General features: G+C 40.1%; 3 protein-coding genes and 2 long non-coding RNA genes across 9 annotated transcripts; 4 read left to right on the forward strand and 1 right to left on the reverse strand.

Moving 5' to 3' along the window:
- Positions 1–151: 151 nt before the first annotated feature.
- On the forward strand, positions 152–8,391 carry LOC105693667 (protein FAM184A). Of its 2 annotated transcripts, XM_012413743.3 has the most exons (14): positions 152–303; positions 1,361–1,608; positions 1,683–1,820; positions 2,401–3,189; positions 3,284–3,683; positions 3,783–4,198; positions 4,271–4,702; positions 4,778–4,951; positions 5,046–5,237; positions 5,338–5,589; positions 5,684–5,970; positions 6,066–6,366; positions 6,463–7,698; positions 7,787–8,391. In XM_012413743.3, the coding sequence occupies exons 2-14, from the start codon at positions 1,471–1,473 to the stop codon at positions 7,892–7,894; spliced, it is 4,863 nt and encodes a 1,620-aa protein (XP_012269166.2). In that variant the 5' UTR covers positions 152–303; positions 1,361–1,470; the 3' UTR covers positions 7,895–8,391. The 2 variants fall into 2 exon arrangements, with proteins under 2 accessions (XP_012269166.2, XP_012269169.2); XM_012413746.3 differs by lacking the exons at positions 152–303; positions 1,361–1,608; positions 1,683–1,820 and adding an exon at positions 2,084–2,242.
- A 69-nt stretch (positions 8,392–8,460) lies between these two features.
- On the forward strand, positions 8,461–10,970 carry LOC105693637. The gene is made up of 9 exons (XM_020856783.2): positions 8,461–8,602; positions 8,674–8,810; positions 8,893–9,096; positions 9,154–9,355; positions 9,442–9,572; positions 9,661–9,856; positions 9,915–10,196; positions 10,280–10,506; positions 10,599–10,970. Exons 1-9 carry the CDS (start codon positions 8,524–8,526, stop codon positions 10,854–10,856), a joined length of 1,716 nt encoding a protein of 571 aa, XP_020712442.2. The 5' UTR covers positions 8,461–8,523; the 3' UTR covers positions 10,857–10,970.
- Positions 10,971–11,391: 421 nt separating this feature from the next.
- On the forward strand, positions 11,392–14,469 carry LOC125501332. The gene is made up of 2 exons (XR_007278863.1): positions 11,392–12,164; positions 12,237–14,469. It is a non-coding gene; the product is annotated as an uncharacterized LOC125501332 (long non-coding RNA).
- Positions 14,336–15,768, reverse strand: LOC105693670. Of its 3 annotated transcripts, XR_007278862.1 has the most exons (4): positions 15,406–15,768; positions 14,994–15,215; positions 14,769–14,792; positions 14,336–14,675 (listed from the first exon to the last, which is right to left on the reverse strand). It is a non-coding gene; the product is annotated as an uncharacterized LOC105693670 (long non-coding RNA). The 3 variants fall into 3 exon arrangements; XR_001103478.3 differs by lacking the exon at positions 14,769–14,792 and having other exon boundaries at positions 14,336–14,768; XR_007278861.1 differs by having other exon boundaries at positions 14,336–14,792.
- A 293-nt stretch (positions 15,769–16,061) lies between these two features.
- On the forward strand, positions 16,062–19,436 carry LOC105693669. 2 transcript variants are annotated; one of them, XM_012413748.3, is made up of 5 exons: positions 16,062–16,201; positions 16,660–16,843; positions 16,912–17,034; positions 17,226–17,432; positions 17,520–19,436. In XM_012413748.3, the coding sequence occupies exons 2-5, from the start codon at positions 16,681–16,683 to the stop codon at positions 18,224–18,226; spliced, it is 1,200 nt and encodes a 399-aa protein (XP_012269171.1). In that variant the 5' UTR covers positions 16,062–16,201; positions 16,660–16,680; the 3' UTR covers positions 18,227–19,436. The 2 variants fall into 2 exon arrangements, with proteins under 2 accessions (XP_012269171.1, XP_012269172.1); XM_012413749.3 differs by having other exon boundaries at positions 16,918–17,034.
- The last annotated feature ends 1,437 nt before the right edge of the window (positions 19,437–20,873 follow it).

A 20,873-nucleotide genomic window follows, 5' to 3' on the forward strand; every position in this document is an offset into this window, starting at 1 on the left:
TTATTCACCAGTATTTATGCAATTTCCGCGTCGATGATCAATTGCAGGAAACGTATGAAATGTGAGGGAATTCTGAGCAAGAAGGTCATTCGCGGCTCCGCAGAAACGTTCGATAGTCTTTGGCAGAGGAATAGGATTATATAGTTCGTGTTCACAAGAAAAACCGACCCCTCGCTGGCCCAAAAGTGATATTTTTAGTAGTGGTTTATAATCGAAGCAGGCTTGGCCTAAAGCCAGCAAGTGTCCCCGTGGGCCACAGTGCCGCAGAACTCGAACGGATACCGTCACTTCGACAACTTTACCGTGAGTAAACCTCTACAGCTATTCCTTATCTCTCCGTGTACATGCATGTATCCTCTGCAAAATTTCACACCACGCACCAAGGAACAGCGGTATTGCGGCGGCAAAATATGCAAAAGAGGCGCGCATGAGGTTCAAATTGAATAGAAATTTCTACCTAGATTTTTTATGCGGGTCGTATGTCTGTTTATTTTTCATAATAGATTTTTGGTATAATACGTTTTTTCCGTATGCATATAGGTATACATGTAGATAACGATTCGATTTTTCACGGTTGCAAGATTTACGGAGCGGTTGTAGAACAAATTGGGATTTCAAGTTGTTGCTGGTGATGTTGTTGCCATTTCGGCTAAACAGTTTATTTTGGGCAATGCGACGTTGATTTTACGCACCGAGCCAACTCTTTGTTCAAAAGCAATACGTATATGAACAAAGCACAAGTACGTTTTCTTGGTCAGCAGACGTGGAAGAATTTCAAAATTCTTTTCTCCGACTATCTTCTACTAGACGGGAAAAATTTCTTGTAAAGTTTATTCACGTGTGTACAGTGACATTGGGATGAAATTTTTGTGTTTGAAAATAACACGTGTCGATCTTGCACGAGTTCTTTGGTCCCGGGATATCGAACGGGAACGGGTTCACCGCGCTCTATGATGCAGTATAATCATCTTGGAACGTGATTATCGCCATTTGTTTTTATATATACGTAAGGCTAATTTTATCCGGTTGTTTTGAATCGAACGTAGACTCGTATTTATAGATGTTCTAGTGTTTTCTCTCGTCGCACACTCCTCCCGCTGCAGTTTCCTTTGGTGCTCTTCTTGTCCTCTCGCCCCTTCATCTACGGCATTATCAAGATCAGATACAGAGGCGACGATATTCGTACGTCATTTGTTCACAATTTACCTCTCCCGAATTCGAGTGTTGTTAAATTCTCATAGAAGCGATATTCCTTTGTTTGAAATACTGTCTACGCAATACATGCAAGATTGAACCTGCTTCACAAGCTCGTTTTTTGTTTATTATACATTTACTTCACATAATCGAATGACCGTCGCAGATCTATTCGCAATCCGCACAAGTCCATACGAGTCACAGAAAGTTGAATCCAACTAGATGAACTACGACGACAACGATAAAAAATAACGAAGAAATTTATAAAAATAAAATATGGGCTCTGGAGGCAGCGTACCGCTATCGAATAGGCAATCGAACCAACGAGATTCGGGCGCGATTCGCCGAGGGGATGAAATTCAAGACAACGTTTTGACTCAGGGGCTGCAAACCGAAGGCCCCATCGACTCGCAGGTCAGTAACATTATCTCAGCATTGAAAATCCTTGTCCTAAAACACAAAATTCAATCCCTTTACATCCCCTCTAGGGTCCGAGTCCTTACGCGACACTCCGAAGAGATGATTGGTGGCAGCATAGACCGTCGGCACCCAGTTTGCCCGGTTCTTCCAGCATTCGTGGATCTTTCGGTCAGTTCGAGGCGAATGCCCCTCATCACGAAACTCTGGTTAGTATTTTATGGATAAATCATTCGGCGTAAGAAATACGTCGGCATCCGAAACGGAGCGTCAACGTTACTTTGGCATTAGTCCAAAGGTGTTTCGTATTTCGCATATATACATACCCTCGTATTCTTCGCTATTCGGGTTCGCGTTTACTTTTGAGTTTGATTGAGCTTCGTGGAAGACTGGTAGCTTTGTGAAGTAGAGACTGAATCACGATCACGCGTTCTTATGCGGCCGCTTGCCAAACGCGCTTGATGATCTACTCTTCGTACTCTTCTGATGCGGAGCCGCAGTGATCATCGATCAGTTAGCATACAACCACTGAATCTGCGACATCATCGTCGTTGTGACTTCAGATATTCGACCGCGAGTTTGATGGGATTTTTTCTTCGGTGTGACGTAAATAGCAACTGAAAATCGCGGTGTAATTATCGAAATACTTTTTTTTCGCTCCATTTCCAATCAATATTTTTGCCGTCACGTAAATCCTCAAATTACTGATTCCTATAACTCGAAAATTTTAACTCGTGGAAAATTCTGCACTTGAGATTATTTAAGGATCACACTTGTTTTTCAATACAGCTAGCCTACGCATCGCAAATGACGGGGTGGCAATCGGGTGGTGATTCAAATCTCGGATCAGCGAGAAGCGAGGTTTCAGAACTTTCTAGAACGGTTTCTTGCCTCGCAGCAGCTAACCAACAGCTTGCTGCAGCCCACGGGGCGGCCTTGGCGCATCTTGAGGCCCTTTACCTTGACCTTAAATCCGCGAGACTTTCAGGGGATAATTCCGTTAAGGACGATGAAAAGGAAATTGTCCTAAGAAGAGAGACCCACCGAGGAGATGATGAAAATCAGGAAAAAGTTCGAAATCAATTATACGTTGCCAGGTTGGAGTCCTTGCTGGCAACAAGGACTCCCAATCCACGGGAACAACACCCTCGAAGAATGTCGCGGTGGTCAAATGACTCGAATCTACAAGAGCGATTATCTTCGGCATTAGAAAACGACGTGGATCAAGAACAAGAGCTTAGATTATTTGGATTGCAGAACGAAGCTGAAAACCGGGGGAAAAATGAGGAAAACAACATTACAGGTGGGGAAAATATAAATCAGCTCAATGATGCCCTCGCCAGGATAGAAGAACTAGAAAATAGACTTGTTAGTTGCGAAAGACTGAAAAACGTGACCGATGAAACTGCCGAACAATACTCGAACATCCATCAATATTTGATGCACGAAAAAGGAGTTCAGTGTAACTACATTCGAGACAGCGAAATAAGTGAAGAAACTCTTTTATTGAACGAAACCCTGAGAAGTGAGATCGAAATTCAGAAACAGACGATCCAAAGGTTGAAGGAAGAGCGCCAGGTACGATACATCATTTGGTTGATTTTCCCCTTTTACTCATATTGTTCAAAACGATGATGTAATTGTTAAACTTATGAGGTTTACCAAATTTCAGATATCGAACGTCAGAGGCGAGAGAGCGGAATCGGAGTTACGTGATTGCAAAGAGGAGGTGGCCAGATTAGCCGCAGAGTTAGAAATATCGAACACGAAGAAAGACGAGGTAGTTAGTCAGGCGAATGCTTTCCGAGCAGAGAGGGATGACGCCCTTATCCGAATATTAGGTTTAGAATTGGATCTGCAGAGATCTGTGGCTGATAAAGAGCTCATTAAAAACATGGAAAGTCAGAAGTCTACAAAACTCAGAGCGCAGCTTGCCGAAGAAATAGGCGATAAAAAGAAGCAGATCAAAGCACTCGAAGACGCTCTTGAAGAAATACAGCGACTTAAACTTGCTGTAAAAACGGAAAAAAGGGACAGCACAAGTACCGAGGACGATGTGGAGATTCGAAGAGGTAATACGAGTACTTTTTATTCAGATGCGATAAATTTGCTAAATTTAAATAAACCCTCGAAAGGCAATTGAAATATTGAAAATAAATTTTAATTCGTAGAGACCGATAATGATGAGGCCACGACGTCATTGGAAAACGTTTTCGAATCGACAGAAGAAATGCCCGAAGACATAGCTGGCAGTCGTGCTATAAATATGGAAGAATTCAAGAAGGAATTAACACTGAAAAGGGAGGCTAGACAGCGAGCAATCGCCGCCGTGTCTTCCGAAATGGATCGTTTACGCCGAGAATTAACTGCCGAAAAAGAAGCGCACTCAGAAACCTCACGAATGTTGCATAGTCTCAAATCCGACCACCCTGAAGAGACCAGTGAAACATCAACAAATGAGAATCCCGCCCAGAGTTCAATACGCGACGAAGTAGCGAGACTGAAAAATGAACTGCATGAGGAAAAAGAGGCGCACCAAGAAACAGTGAGAAGAATCACCGCTCAGCAAATATCAGACACATTAAGGGTATGTAAGAATAGAATTTTTTTCTAATCTTAGAAATCGGAAATAATTGTTGTGGTGAAATTTTGTTAATAGGTATCCGACGAGATAAAGAATTTTGTCCGATCTGAGGCGGAGAAATTGGAAGACCTTCGCTACCACCTTGAACGTGACACCGATAAACACGAGAAGAAGATTTCTGAAATTAAAGATGCGGTCGGAACAGCTCGCTTGATGTTAGTAACTCGAGAGAAACAGGTGAACAAATTGAAGGATCAATTGGCACATATTTCGGCCAGACTAGACGGATGGAATTGCAGTTTGGTATTCGATGACACAAGGGCAGAATTTGACCATCAATTAGAAAATCTTAGGAACCTCAAGACCCTGTACGAAGTGAGATTAAAAGTTTTAATAGAACTTAAAGAGCAAGCTTGTAAGGAACTCGTGGAAACAAAGGAGAAGCTCGAAATTTCGCAGAAAAAACTTAAGACACTCGAAGAAGACTTGGAGAAGGCGGACGAAAAGGTAACGTTAATTTTTAGCGAAATTCTTTATTCATAATCGGATACTAATGGTGTTGAATTTTTATGTGAACGTTAGGTCGATATCCAAGACACCGAAATTTCGAATTTGGAATCACAGCTTGGCCTGACAAAAGCAGACTGCAGAGATCTAGAAAACCAAATGTCAGTGATAAATAGCCTCTTTACGCAGATGCTGCTAAGCGCCTCCTCAGCCGATATGGACTTGGACAGATTGACTCGATTACTGCAGGTGTGTATACATACATACCTATGTACAAATGCGGAGTAAAGATGTTCCGACTTTAAGAAGTGCGCGTTGAATTTTGTTGTTACCAAATTTCCAGGAGAATCACGACTTGATAAGCGACATGGCTCGAGAGGAGGGCACTGAAGCAGCAGCTTTGCCAAAACTGCTATTAGATTTGGTTGAACAAGTGGAGGGGCGAAGTCCGACGAAGCCGAAGACATCCGGAAGTGAGGGTGAAAAGAACGAAGAGGATATTCAGGAGGAAAACATCGCGCACAATTTACCGAAGGCACGTATCCCTTAATTGAATAGAATATACGAAGCAACGCCTTGTGAAAATTCAGTCCTTACTTTTTTTCTCTCATATTTAACTTTGAAACTTGCTGCAGGTGTGGCGCGTGTTGTTAGAATTATTAAGCTGTCACGCAGTAGAGGTTCCATCGGCTTCTGCGGCGGCTTCATCAGCTCCTGACAGCTGCTACAAATCTGTTGACACGCCAACCGGACCGCAGCTGGTGATATCCGTAAGTAAAACCTATATCAGGTTGAAGGAATTAATCCTGGAGAAAAAACAACTGGAAAAAGAAATGACCAGAATGAAACAACTGAACACACACCTTGAGAGTAAACTGGGTGAACAGGTGTGTATCAAATTTATAATTAACTTGGTCAAAAAGGTACAGATTTGATCTAGTTTTAAATCATTTAACATTTCTATCCTTTTTTCTCCTTCAGGAAAAAAGATTGTCGACGGTTTCATCGGAGTTGAGCAAAACTTGGAATATCGTTGGACGTATGCAGGCTCAGCATCAGCAACTTCATACGCACGAGAAAATATTGAGGTACGAACTTCAGCAGAAAAGAAAAATGCTCCAGGAGCTTAAACAGGAGCTTGAATACTGTAGGGAAAAATGGGAATCAGCGAGGCAAAAAAACACGAATACCGAACTGGAATGGAAAAGTTTACGTCGCGAATTCGCAGCGCGAAAAGCGCTAGCTGTTAGAGACTCGTTGAACAACAGGTACGTAATATTTTTAATTCATTATGTACATACATCGGTCGAAAATAATTATATATTATAGTCTAATTGTAAGTCCTCAACTTTTCATTCATCAGTGGCGAGAGCGGCTTCAGTGACGAACGTGGCGACGAATCCGACGAGGAGGATGAAGGAAGGGCCGAGAGAATCCGAATCAGCCCCCGCAGAAGGACGAGAAAGGAAAGCCCTAGGGTACCGACCCCGGATACAGAATCCGAACAACCAACAGACACCGAAATGTCGGAGTCTAAGACCTGCTCTTCAGATACCCTGGAACAGCGGACTCCTACGCCGGAAACTGAGACAGAAGCTGATCCTGAAACTATCGAAGTCGATTCCCCGCCCAGCAAACCAAGACCTGCGACTCCTGAGCCCGACGTGAGTTATAGCCTAGGCTGTGAAAAGAGTTTTATTGTACAGATATTTATACGTATTCTAATCAGTTTGCTTACGACAATATTAAATTTCTGACAGTGCACACCTGAGGTGGAGATATTGGACCCATTAGACAGGGCTTTAACTAACGTAATCCAAAGTTTAATAAAAATCGACACAGTATCCAGTCCGAGCTCTGCGTCTACGTCAAGAGAGAGTATAGCTTTTCCGCAATCTTCCAATTGTCTTCTTGATTCTACTGCATGCAAATCGACCGGAAGTGAAAGATCCAAGACAAGAAGTCCCAGCTGCAGGAGAAACATTCGAGAGTGGAGTCCAAACAGCGAACCGTGGAGTTCAAGTAAACCGGATCTAAAACGGACTACCCTGTCTGCGCAAAAACCGAGCAAACCCTACGGCCTCAAATTCGGAGGCAGTGAAAGATCGTCCTTTGATTTCGAAGACTGTGAGGCTGCGACAACCGCTTCGAACGTTTGCAGTCCCTCAACATCTACAGTTAAAAGTGGAGATACCGCTGAGCCCGGTAGAAAAGGGTCTGAAAATTTAGCGGAAATTGAATCCACCGCGATTTCCACGGTGTCGGTTTTCTCCATCGGACCTTACCCAGCGTCCAAATCACCCTCACCAGTGAAAAGTGTGCAGTTTCGAGATCCCCTCATACTAGGCCCTAGATCCAGCTTGGAGCCTTCGACATCCGGTCAAAGTTCTTGTGCCACAATCCAAACTTTTGATATAGAAGTAAAGACCAAAACAGAAAAAGAAGACGAAGTCTTCCCAGGAAGTTCTGATGATGTTTTGAGAATATCGGATAATATATCAGCCAGACTAAATGAGACGTCTGATCTTGGAAGGAATCCAAATGAGCAATCTGTGATATCGTCTGAACCGACAATCGAAACTTCCTCACTTGCGACTTGCTCGTCATACGAATCGATAAATAATGTCGAAACACCAGACGAGTTGAAAGAGAAAGATTTATCATCCAAATCTGCACCCTCTACGATTGATCCACTATTAGACGGACCATCAACTTCTACCTCCAAGTGTTCGGCACCCTCTTCCTCGGTCCCCAAGACTTCCCGTACTCCTGAGGAAGTGTTAGCTGCTAGAGCTGCTAGATTGAAACGATTAGAGGAGCAGGCGGATTGGTTGATGAAAAAAATGAACGCTACAAGTCAAAGAGGATCCGCTCTAAGCACTAGACTTGAAGAACTGCACGAAGCATATGGAGAGCCACCTGCACCACCACCTCTACCTGACGTATTACCGAGCGTGAGATTGCAGACAGATCGTTTGGAAAATGAACAAACACAAGTGAGAAATTATTTTGGATTTCATACCCATTTCTTTTGTATTTCTTCATTAATAATTGTTCTCATAAAATGTTTATCGCTTATTTTAGACCAGAACAGATGCACCCAGTTCACCGTCGGAGATTTGGGAATCATCTAATTCGACGAATGAAGCCCATACGGACGCTAACGAATCCCCACCTAACAACGCGCCCTGATACGCGGAAAGATATTCAGAAAGATATGTGTACCCATGATGGAGTGGGAAGACGACGTCAAGTCTTTCCCTCGATTTGTAAGGCCCCTGTCCTTGTGGTTGTAGACGAAGTAACTTATCCCAAAGAGTTCCAAGCTTGAGAGAATTTCAGATAAGGATTTTCGATTATCCAGTTGTTATCTGAAGAACTATAATTGTATCAATATATGTATGTACGATAAAAGAATATCATTGCCCCAACGGATCGTTACGTGATATCCGTGGAATATACATAGTTGAACAAATGAAAGATCATCGTAGAGAGAAAAAACAATACATATGTCCTTCTTGTGAAAAAAAATTCACATGCGATTACGTAAATAGAATGAAAGACTTATTTTATACCTGATTAAATTGTATTCGTAACGTGATTTACCTACACACAGCCGATAAAAACGATAAGATGTTCTAATTATTGCTTATAAATGTTGACGTAATAAAAACAAGATCTCAAATTAATCATTGTCGTTGAATGATTTGATGGGTGATTTTTATATTATCTTTTGCCATTACACTTCACTTTGATTCCGAGAGGTCTTGTGAATAGTGATAAGGAAACGTAAGCTTACGTGCAGTTTCTGGATCACCAAAATGTTTGTAAAAAACCCTTGGATTTTTCCGTCCATCTTTCTGTTCTTCATGATAGAATTGAATAATGCGGAAATTACTGGTACGATATTACAGTGTGTTATGCAGTGATTGATTTCGACTACTTTTGATCGACAATCTTATATTTTGCAGTTAAGGTATCCAACAGTGAATCGTTTCGTCTTCAGATATTTCCAAATACTTTGAAAAACCCAACGAACTGTACCTTAACTGATCCTCGAAAATCAGTCACGATTATCCCCATGAATTTTGAATCTGGCAATCCAGAGGTAAAATCCTCAGAAATTTATCAATATATTTAGCATGATTTCAGCCTATTCTAGAAATTGAAACGACATTCAATTTCTGCAGGTCATAAGTGACAAGGTTGTACCTCTGGGAAATGATGAATGCGGAGTGAGAATCTTTCATGCGGAAAAGGCCGATACCGGAAGATGGATCCTCACTCTTTCAAGCGAAACGGAAACCACGACTCAAAATTTTATAGTTACAGTTATCAATCAGGATCCACCAATAAACAGATCATCCTCCGCAGTGATCGGAGCCGGGTACGTGGTATGTATTTTTTCATTATGTGTTACCGGTCGTCTGAAAAATAGATAATATTTTTAGCCCATATTGTGCGGTCCCGCATCAATGCTGTACTGCGAATTGAAAGACCCTCTCGGAAACGTCGTTCCATCAGGCCAAAAAGACCGATGTCAAGCTTCAATAAATGGAGTAAAAGCTACAGATTTTGGTGTCTGGACATGCAAAGTAGCAGTTGCTGGTAGCACAACAGAAATATTCGCAACACATACGCTGAACGTCGATGGTACGTCACGTAAATTTTGAACAGATGGAAAAATCGTGATGAGATAAGAATTAATTGAAACTTTATTCGATTCCCTCCGATTTTAGATCCTAGTGAAGAAGTTGTGATATCTGCAGAAAAGACAACATTCGGTGACTCGATATCTTGGCAGGTCTTGAGAATAATACCTCATGCATCCTGGTGCAGAGCCATTGCACCAAACGGTGAATCGATTCTGGTTGTCGTTGATTTTATGTCATTCATAATAAATATTATAAAATTCCTCATGAAATTTCCGTAATCATAACAAAACACGTGACAATCAGGTTTCAGCCGGACTGGAAACTGAGAAATATACAACCATTGGCACCGATTTGAGCAAACGCAGATGTGGTCTACGTATCAAGGGGGAGTTGCCCGAGGAATACGTGGGCACGTGGAGATTAGAAATTCAACTGAATTCCGGAAGAACTATAGGCGGGTTTATCAGAATGCCCGAGGGAAGGATACCGACCCTAGAAGGTGAGGAAAGAACCCTGGTAAATTGAAACTATTTCACTGCTGCTATTTTTTTCAACAGATGAAACTCCCGGGCAAGACATGCAAAGAACAATAGAATTAAAAGTGGCTCCGGGACACTCGTTCGCGATATCATGTCAGACGCAGTATCCAGCGGGTTATTGTTGGATCAGAGGACCTAATGGTCAGCAAATAATTTCTATGGACGACTTGACAGTGGGAAGATGCTCTTATAATGTTGCGCAAGCAGTTGCAGCCGAACACGACGGAATTTGGACTTGTAACATGGCTCACGTTAACGGAGGTCGAGAACAGCACTTTGTCACCGAAGTTAACGTTCTAAGTACGCACATGAGGCCTAGTAATGAAGATTCCGATTAAACGTTCAATATATCTATGATTAAACTAAAAAACTCTAATTTGCAGAACAATTGTATCAGGCTGTAGAACCTGAAGTGAAGGTCTCTCGGGGAAGCAAAGCAGTAATCGCATGCCGTGCGCTCTTAGATTATCCGTTGAGATATTGCAGATTTATTAGACCGGATAACATGGGGCTAGGAGTGACCCCTGGAATGAAACCAGACGGACGATATTCATACGAGGGCCCTGGTTTAGATACTGGATATTGTGGACTGGCTATAAGCGAAGTTGAGGTTCGTATTATGGGGATGATGATGAGCATGTCATTTAATTGTAAAAGCATATGACAAGTGAGCAGAGAAAAACTCTTAGTACAATATTTTAGGAAGTGGACTACGGGGACTGGACTTGCGTTTCAACATCGCATTTCCGTACCTGGCAAACGGAGAACTCGGATGTTATACATTTGGTAGAAGGTCCAAATTATGCAAGCGCCGCCATTATTGGGATGTCAATAGCCGCAGCTGTGGTATCGGCTATTGTGGCTGTCGTATTGTTTATAAAATGGAAACGCAGAGAGGTACGGACTTGGAGAGAGCCGATCGTCCGTATGCCTACAGAATCTGAATGCAGCTATTCTTGATTCGTAATTACCAAATTAAAGATGAATAATTAATTTTTCACTTGACAACCAGACTGTCCATTTAGTCAGCTATTCGTAGGCATAAGTAAAATACAACCTATAAATATGCATTGATTTCCAAATCTAACTACCTAATTGTAAAACTGGAATAACCAGCTTACGCAAATCAAAAGGCTTAAAGAAAACCGAAATTCTTAGATTTCCGGTATCAGTCTTTTTAGGAGCAGTCGCATCACCGGTCTCTCTACATTGAGTGTAAACCAGTTGATACAAATGTTTTTTCAAAATTGTGGACGCGAAAATGATCACGCATACTAAATATTAGCTTGAGATGCGTAAAGTGTGTCCATGACGCATGGAACGGGGAGATTATGTTCTCCGATTTGCATTGAACGTTAAATCCCATGGCGATCATGATCAATGATACCATAGAAACACGTGGGCAATGTCTATGTTCCCGTTACGTCATAGGCGATCCATTTGGGGAAATGTAAACGCGCGGTAAGGTGGATTCATCGTTAGCAAGCTTACAATTAGTGATTTAAGCGATGATGGGCACGATTGCGAAGTGATAGTCGTTTTGGAATTCATTAAATCGCAGCATGTATCGTAGAGATACCGTCGTGGGCCCTTGGTGGGCCCCAGGGTGACGCGCCACTTTCCCGAACCATCATTTTCTCGAACCGTTCAAATTCCCGAATCGCCATTTTCCCGAACTATCATGTAGAAGTAATTTTAGCGAAGTGTCATCGTTGAGTGTAGATAAGAACGTTGAGTGTGTGTCATTCTCCCGAATCGCTATATTCCCGACATATCAATTTTCCGAAACTCTATACTTAGACCCTGCCGCACCATATGACTGTGTTTTACGATCGGAACCTATCGTTGGATCGGACTACCCGGGGCCGTTGACATTGGCAGTCAGCGTCAGCGCATCCTTGCCTATGCAAGCTACCAAATTGCAAAGTCAATGGGCTGCACAAGAAGATCATTCGGAATTGGTAATTCAACCCTACCACTAGGTAACCGAGGTTTCCCAGAGGACAACGCAACCACCCGTGCCTCGACACGGCTGACGGAAGCTAAGGCAACCTCCACACGTCAGCACCTGACATGGGCCCGACAGTTTTTCATTGCAGACTTAGCTCACAATCAATACTTGAAGGTGTAAAAACAGACGTAGTAAGGTGACAACTTTTCTCCGTCTTACGAAATGTGATCGGTCGGTCTAGCTCAGGTCACGTGATTATTCAGTGGCGTGATACAAATGTCGAGTCCAGGCACAGAGCTTTTGAACATAGATTTCAGGTACTCGTAAAAATAATCACAATATATTCACGAATGAGAATAAATAAATTGGGCCTTCAAATAAACTTATAGAGCAAGAGCCCGTGAACCCCAGACCTTCGTTATTTTATAAAAGCTGACAGTGTGTCAGTAAATGCTCCCAATACAGGTAAGAACGATGGACCATTATGAAGTTTGGGTTGCCCTGGCTTTGGCAGGTAAACGGTACTAAAGGTGTGTAAAATACCGATTTAACTTCATCAAATAATGAAGTGCGATTTTTTGGTATTATCTTCAGAATATGATAAAAAATCACATTATTCATTGCCAGTCACTTAACATCTTGGCAACCCCTTACCAAACACCCTTAATGTTCATGAAATTATAATTTTACTTACGTTATAGTTTAAGAGCTGATTTTTATATATAATACTTGAGTGATAAGTAAATTATATTTCGTCATTAGCCAGACATAGTTTTTCGTAAGATTAATGCCGCTTTTTGTAAAATATTTTCAGATTTCAAGTTGTCAAATACTGTTTCGTCAATCGTCTTCATATACTTGGGTGCTATTATTTTTTTATTCCGGATTGTAAAGAATTTAATATTTTTGGAAAACTTCTTATCAATTTTTTCTTTTAGGTGGTGTACAGTAAAAGTAGCATCCATTTCAATGGAATGGAATGAGGCTGGCGTCCCATGGTACGGAAAATATTCCGTCTCCACGAAGCCGGAACTAGTTACTTTTCAAGAGCCAATCAGAGGCGTTCCGGATCCACTGATAAACGGGATCTATTTTTCTACTATACCCATGATACGGAATTGACACACACGGAACGATCGCCAGCGAATTGCGATCGTTCTTTTTAGCGCTGAATTCGAAATGCGTTACTGTGACTGGCTGTCAGCGCTTCCGGGCTTGTGCATTCCGTGACATGGGACACCCGATGGCTGCAAAGACGGATTCGTGTCACCCACACAAGCATATGTATTATTTACATTGAATTCGTTGGTTTACATCTTGTTTACATGCTTACTTGTCGCGCTTAACCTCTCTTCAAGAATTTAAATATTGTCAACAAGAAATGGATGCTGAAACCGTTTTGTTATCTATCGCAGCTGTGTGGATCAAATGGCAGACAGCACAGCCGAGACAGAGAGATATTTTGCGCCGCAAGTTGTTACAATTTATGAGCATTTACGATGTTTTGAAATCAGAAAACGATCGCGATAGACGTAGATTTTGGGTTCGGCCGATATTTAGTGCAGAGATGCGATTTCTGCAGGGTGCAAGTGACAACTTGATAAGAGGTTAGAACTCTTTCGACGCAAGCAGCAAAGTTCTCTGTAAAAGTCGCAATTTCTTCGATGAGTCTGATTTCTTACAAAAGTTGTCATAGTAATATTGTAAAATAATAGTTCTCGATCAGATTTGTGACTCCCAGCTTTTCAATTTCAGTAAGGATTGATGATACTTATTCAGTTGGTCAATTAAATTTTAGGCTTAATCAAATTTATTTCATCCTATGTCACCCTAATTATCTAAGTTTGATTTCGTGTCGCATTATTCAGCTGTCACAACATAACCTAGTCATGTTTAAATACCGAGACCTCAGCTATATCCGAAATGGTCAATCTAACAGCTCGAGCTGGGTTCTGAGGGATTGATAGCTGACAAAATCAACTGTTTTTCCAATTCGCGCTTACGTACAAAATCTGGGTGCGCAATTTCACGTGATCCTCACGTATACTGCCTCGCGCTCGCTCCTACAGCTACCTTACATGCTTGTCTGGCAAGAGGTTGGAAGTATCAAAAATGTCTGGCTAATTAGGAAACATAATCTACTTATTACTCAAGTATTATATATAAAAATCAGCTTTTATACTATAACGTAAGTGAAATTATAATTTCATGAACATTAAGGGTGTCTGGCAAGGGGTTGCCAAGATGTTAAGTGACTGGCAATGAATAATGTGATTTTTTATCATATTCTGAAGATAATACCAAAAAATCGCACTTCATTATTCGATGAAGTTAAATCGGTATTTTACACACCTTTAGTACCGTTTACCTGCCAAAGCCAGGGCAACCCAAACTTCATAATGGTCCATCGTTCTTACCTGTATTGGGAGCATTTACTGACACACTGTCAGCTTTTATAAAATAACGAAGGTCTGGGTTTCACGGGCTCTTAGACTGGTAGGTGATATATTTATTATTCAATCGTGAGTAGTATCATAGATATATCGTGACAGCAAAGGATATATTAAATTATGAAATATGTGTGAAATAAATCTGAACTATGCCATTCATGATTAATACAAACTGACTTTGTTACTCATTGAAAAAACCTACATTCTGTGGAAGATAATTGGAATTATAATTCGACCCTGAAAATTAGAGACTGAAATATAATTTTTGCAATACTCGGTCTCCAAGGATAACATTCATGTATCTGAACTATTTCCACATATTTCTTCTTCCGGGGTCTCCTTCCTTTTCTTCAATGAAATTCCGGACTACACGTGACTCTGAAGACATATGAAACGAGTGAGAGAGAGCGGTACTAGACAAAGCAGGCCAACGCAGCGGTTGGTAGTGGTGGACTCAACTACGGGATTTACCTGCAATGGATGGCTACTCGAATCCTAAAATATAGATGGGAAAAATTCACAATCTTCCAAAAAGTAATCCTACAATACTATGAAGATGGATACGGAGGATGATACAAAATTAGCAAAATATTCGTGTAGTACATATTCAAACTGGAGATTTGATAGGGCTTTGTTTGAAATGAGGATGAAGAGGAATCGAAGGTATTTGAGAAACTTAGAAATACAAGACTTTACCTCAAATTTTGCGCTACATGAGAGCACTGCAATGATAACGCTCTGTAGAACAAACTGGAAACGATCCCGCTCTAATTTATCTGGTTCTGCGGGTTTCCGTGGACTGCTCATCTTCTTGGAATTGCTCTCCGATAATCCCAAATAACCCTAAGTTATCTTTCCACAATGCGCAGCTATTACGGGAGCGTCTGCAGCATTTGAAGACAATTGTGGCTGCGTTAACTGAAAATAGAAAAGTAGAGCAATGATTTGACAAGTACGTAATGAAAATACCCTCAGCAATTCGTTGGAGGTTACAGCGCACACCTGTCATCAGTCTGCTTATTTTGGATATGTTCTTTACAACAGATAAGTGCTAATTTACCGTTAAATCAGTTGTGAGCACAGTTAGGAGATGACTCCAAGAACTTACCACCTAGGGGTGCTAAGGTGTCCTGTCACTACTGCTGTGTCTCTCTGTTTTGGAAAGTTCTTGACGATCCTCCCTAGCCGAGCTAGCTTTGAAATGAAAAACTGTCAGGCCCATGTTAGGTGCGGCGTGTGGAGGTTGCCTTAGCTTCCATCAACCCGTGGGTAGTGCCTCGACAGTTGCATCGTCTTTTGGGAAACCTTTGTTACCTGGTGGTAGAATTGAATTGCCAATTCCGAATGATTTTGTGCAGCCCATTGACATTGCAATTTGGTAACTTGCATAGGCAAGGAGTGTACTAACGCTGACATGCTCTCGTTGGGGCCGCTGACTGCGAATGTCAACGGCCCCAGGTAGTCCGATTGTAAAACACAGACATATGGCGAGTCAAGGTTGAGGTATAGAGTTTCGTGTATTTGATGTTTCGGGAAATTGATATGTTGAGAGTATAGCGATTCGGGAATTTGACGGTCAGGAGAATGCATATGACAATTCGGTAAAATGACAGTTCGGGAAGATGGCGATTCGGGAATTTCAACGGTTCGGAAAAATGACGGTTCGGGAAAACGCTAGCGCCCCACTGTGTAGTATATTTGTTGAAGACTTTTGCTAAATGGTTATCGCGTTGATCTTAGCATTCTCTAACTGTCAATTATTGTTTTATTTCGATGATTGAGTGAAAAAATGGCTTTTATTTGGATACTGCAAACTATTCATTGTCGATATCCGTTCTAACAGAAACAAAAATCAATATGGTTTTATAAAGAAGCCTGCCGTGTTATCTCAAATTTTGTGAAGAGTAAGTACGCGTATTTGTTTATGTTTATATGAGAATATTACGCACGCGATCTTATCGCTGCTTGCCTTAACCAGGCCTAAACTGAGTCAGGATTCTAATTTCATAACCTGCAAATCTGTCTTCAACCCTCGGAAATTGATACGAAAAAAATTGCACAATGCTTAACCAAAAATGCATTCTTCCAACCTACATATCGAAGGTTATTACAATTGATCGAGGTGATTTTGAGTGTTTTGCAATATGCAATAATCACAATCCATGTACTTTTGAAATTAAAGACACACAACAGCTAAAGTAACAATTGCGAAACACTACGCTCTTTTGAATTAAATGAGCAACAAGTATTGAACAAGTGCTCAACGATTCGTTTTCATCCTGACTTGTGTAATACTTATGATGGTACAAGAGCGATACGTTGGTATTTCTTTGAACACATAAATAGTAGAATAACTATTCAGAACTGGAAGCATGAGTGAGAGATGGACGGCAGTATGGATCAGAACGTAACAGGGCTAAACTCGGCAAATCAGGTGGTTGGACCCGGCAGGAGGGAGCCTGACCAATGGTTCGATAGTAGACGCATTGATATGACACAGCATCAGCAGATGCAACCCTCATATTACAAGTTTCAAAATGAAATGGGTAAGGGACTAGCTTACAGTGGCATTCAATATTGCTGTTATGCTAGACTATGATGCATATTTGATAAGTTCCAGGTAATTTCCCAGAAATGCCAACGGCGGCACAGTGGTGGCGAGTTGATACAGGTATGTCGGTGACCCCACAACTATCGCGACAAGATGAGGGACCTAGTGGCGGTTATCAGCTGATAGGTATGCATTTATACGTTATCATAGGTAATCTTCCCCTTCAGTACTCAGCTTCAAAATTTGTGATGATTATTATTGAAAGAATTAGGAAGGGGATGCATTTATTTATCAGCTTTGGAACACTTGACACCAACTGTCACACCTACTTAACTACGGTTATTTCTAGTCTTGTTCTGATTTTTTTCTGGTTCTAGGACACCCAATGGACCCTTTACCTTCCACTGAACTTCAATTGCCAGAAGTAACAACAAAAAAACCATCAAAACCAAGAGTACCTAAAAAGACGAGACCAATTAAAGAAACAAAAGAGATCATTAAGCGCACAAAACATCCAGAAAAATGGAAAGTAAATGTAAAGAAAAACGCCAGATTAAGGGGTGAAGAGTACGTTGGTGTTGGAGGTATGGCAACACTTGGCGATTAACATAAAGTCATCTGTTACAGTCATTTAGTGAATATGTAATCTAAAACCAAGATTATTATTACAGGTAAAATAGTACCGGCAAAAATAATGGGTCCACCATGTGACTGTCGGATGCGATGTAGCGACAAAATCGATGAGGAAGCACGAGAACAGCTGCACAATGTATTTTGGAAAACTTGCACGTGGGAACAGAGAAAGCAATACATTGCCTTGTCAGTCAAAGAGTCTCCGAAACAACGCTCCAGGTGTCGGGGGAATGTGAAATCCGAGCATCGTAGACAAGTAACGTTTACCTACTCACTACTGATCAAGAGCGAGTTCATAACAGTTTGTAAACCGATGTTCCTGAGCACCTTTTCAGTATCTGAAAAATTTGTGAGACATGCAATGGATAAAAAGCGAACATCTCCCGGCGGAATCATTGGCCCAGATCAGAGGGGTAGACATACACCGAAAACGAAAAAAAGTGAAGAAGTGAAAGAACGTGTCCGGGACCACATCAATTCTTTTCCAGCCGAAAAAATTAATCCTAAAGACCGCAGCAGCAGAAGATATTTAGATTCCAGTTTAAGTATTGCAGCAATGCACAAGCTTTACGTCCAAAAATGTAAGGAAGATGGCATCCCGGATAGTGACACAGTTAAAGAGAGTTACTACCGCGAAATGTTTAAATCAGAATTTAATTTAGGTTTCAAAATGGCTGTTGATAAGGAGAAGGAGGTAAAAAAACCAACCGTATCAAGTTTGAGTGATAATAAACATAAACTATGAAACAATACGTTCTCAGTGTTGTGAATTTTTGCAAATCTGATGCCATTATTGAATAAGATAAAATTGTTCACAAAGGTAATATTTTCAAAATAGCTTTTTAATTATTTCTACTCACGGAAAAATCGTTTGTTGTGATTTCATACCGCAAGGTGGTAACGAGATGATTCATACGTCGGAGCATGAATGTAATTTTGCTGATTCATATGCATTTCCAAAGCTATACTCATGTGATGTGTCGTGTCTAGATTTTTGATCAAGTCGTACTAACAATCGGCATAATTGTGTGGCTAATATTCAGTGTATCAATGTTTAGCAGACTATTCATCATGCTCTGAATGCCATTTGAGCACATCTCAACATCCAACACGAATCTAAAATGCAAGTCTAATTAAATCATGTATCATAGATTATCACGAATAAATGAAATATGTATAAAGGTAATGTAAAAATCATCATCTGAAGAGTTTTATTATTACTGCAGTTATTCTATGAAATAAACTCTCAAAATCACTTTTAATGAACGTTGATAAGAGCCCACTCGGAAACATGATTAGCTATTATAATTGTCATCAAATTTTACGATAAAAGGCGCTGGTTATAAGCTTTTTTGATTGCTTAATTTCTCATTCCATGTAACTATTAATTTTCACTTCTTAATCGTTTCCACTAAAAGTAGCAGCAAATTTCGTTATATCTTATCCGCAGTAGTGGACAATTTCGAGCAAGTATTTACACGGTTACAAAGTAAGATTTTTTAAATGCTGTCCTACAATTATCATACGATCAACGAATGTAATCATACCCACTTGTACTTATTATTTAAAATTAATCATTTGCATTTATATTGATGTTATTCAGCAGTGCGGGTGAATTTCTTCGTCAGAGTGTAATGAGTATTGCTTGGGGAAATTGATTCTAATTCCGTATCATGTCTTTACCTTATCGGTATTTGAAAGCAGAAACCGAGCCAGGTTTTTTAGGTCACAATTGATTTTCAATGAATATATAATGTCAGGCAAATGGGAAATTATGTATCTGCATGTTACTGGGCATACGCAAGGCATTAATAATTAAATCTCAGAAAACGGCGTGATCAGCGGTTCGAAACATTGTTAATTAAGTACAATTAATTTTTATTTGTTACAAAGTTATTACTATTAAGTTATTGAATATAAGTAAAATGAAAAATAAATTATATACAAAATCCTAATATCCCGACTTTAATTTTGTACCTTAGCGTCTGTGGCATGCCAATTGAATTAAGTAAATGAAGTTCACAGCAGTGCTTGAGATGTTTATTGGTACTAAGTAATGCAAACAAACAAAAAGGTTGACCGACGAAATATAAAAGAATCAATCTACTTTTATACAGGCTATCATGTTTGTATGAAGGTATTTGAAGTGAATGATGACTATTGTGTTGTGGGTAGAAATTTTATATTTCATAGTTGTACGTCTGTAACAACAAATACTTATACCATGACTGTATTTAATTGAAATTTTTATTCACAATATCACTCAGCTAAGCAAAAGAACTAGGCATGCCATTTGGCAGAGATGTCAGATTTCGAAATTTTCTTACAATTTTTGAATATCGTTACGTATTTTAAAACGATATCATTTTTCTGGCCACGTAAATATTAATTCAGCTGTGGATTTCTAATCCAATAGGCCATTTGTGAGGTGCAGAACTTCGTTCGAGCTATCATTTACTTTTCTGAAAAGTTTACCCTTTGACATAACGAATTCCGAAAATTAATTCCTCTTTATATCTGTCCGTAACAATAATAATTATTCAGCGAACATTCAATACTTGATCTGCATTAAAAAATCTCATTGACAAATTCATCTGGTTGAATTCGGGCTACACAGTTTATCTAGGATAATAAAATTTACAATAACACTAAATAAATAAGTATTTATATGCATTGCAGCATTACTATTTTCTCACTTTGTGATGTAATAAATAAAACGAAATTTATAATCTTGAAGGAATGGTGTGCGTTTGTGATCACAGGTACCATGTGTATTTGCACATCGATGAAACCCTTTTTCTCTAACAATCAGTTTAACCATGTAAATAGTGTTCAATATATCTGCAGTAAAACTCTTCGTTTTTAAGACGAGGTGCTGTTCGACGGAGTTATAACGTTTTTTAGTCCTTTGAAAGTCAAGTAATCACATTTCATTTAATTATTGTAATGAGATATAGCATCGGTTCAGCTGTGGAAGCTTATTATAGTCGAATTAGACAATTTGCACTTTCATGATGCATAATAGACGCCCTCAAAATTTTCGGTTTCCATAATAGTTAAAGACAGATTTTACAATATTCGGAAGTCATAGCTAATTAGGCAGTTTATTCAACGTCGTTTTTTTAATGAATCGTATCGTGGCATTCTAAAAAAAAAACCTGTATCCTACACACCGCCGCTTATCACGCTAAATTCTTTTCAAATGAAATTGTAACATTAGATTTGTTTGGTTTTTTGATTAACGATTACGAAAATGATTTCTCAATTTACACCACTATGAGACACCACGTAATTCACGCTTTCCATTACTTCATTCAACAACATAAGGAACTGTGTAGTTCTCAATTTTTCAAAATGCCATTTCTAGTCTTTACTATGACCTTAAATTTACC

The sequence above is a fragment of the Athalia rosae genome, chromosome 6 (genome assembly GCF_917208135.1).
Source record: "Athalia rosae chromosome 6, iyAthRosa1.1, whole genome shotgun sequence".
Classification (NCBI taxonomy): Eukaryota; Metazoa; Arthropoda; class Insecta; order Hymenoptera; family Athaliidae; genus Athalia; species Athalia rosae.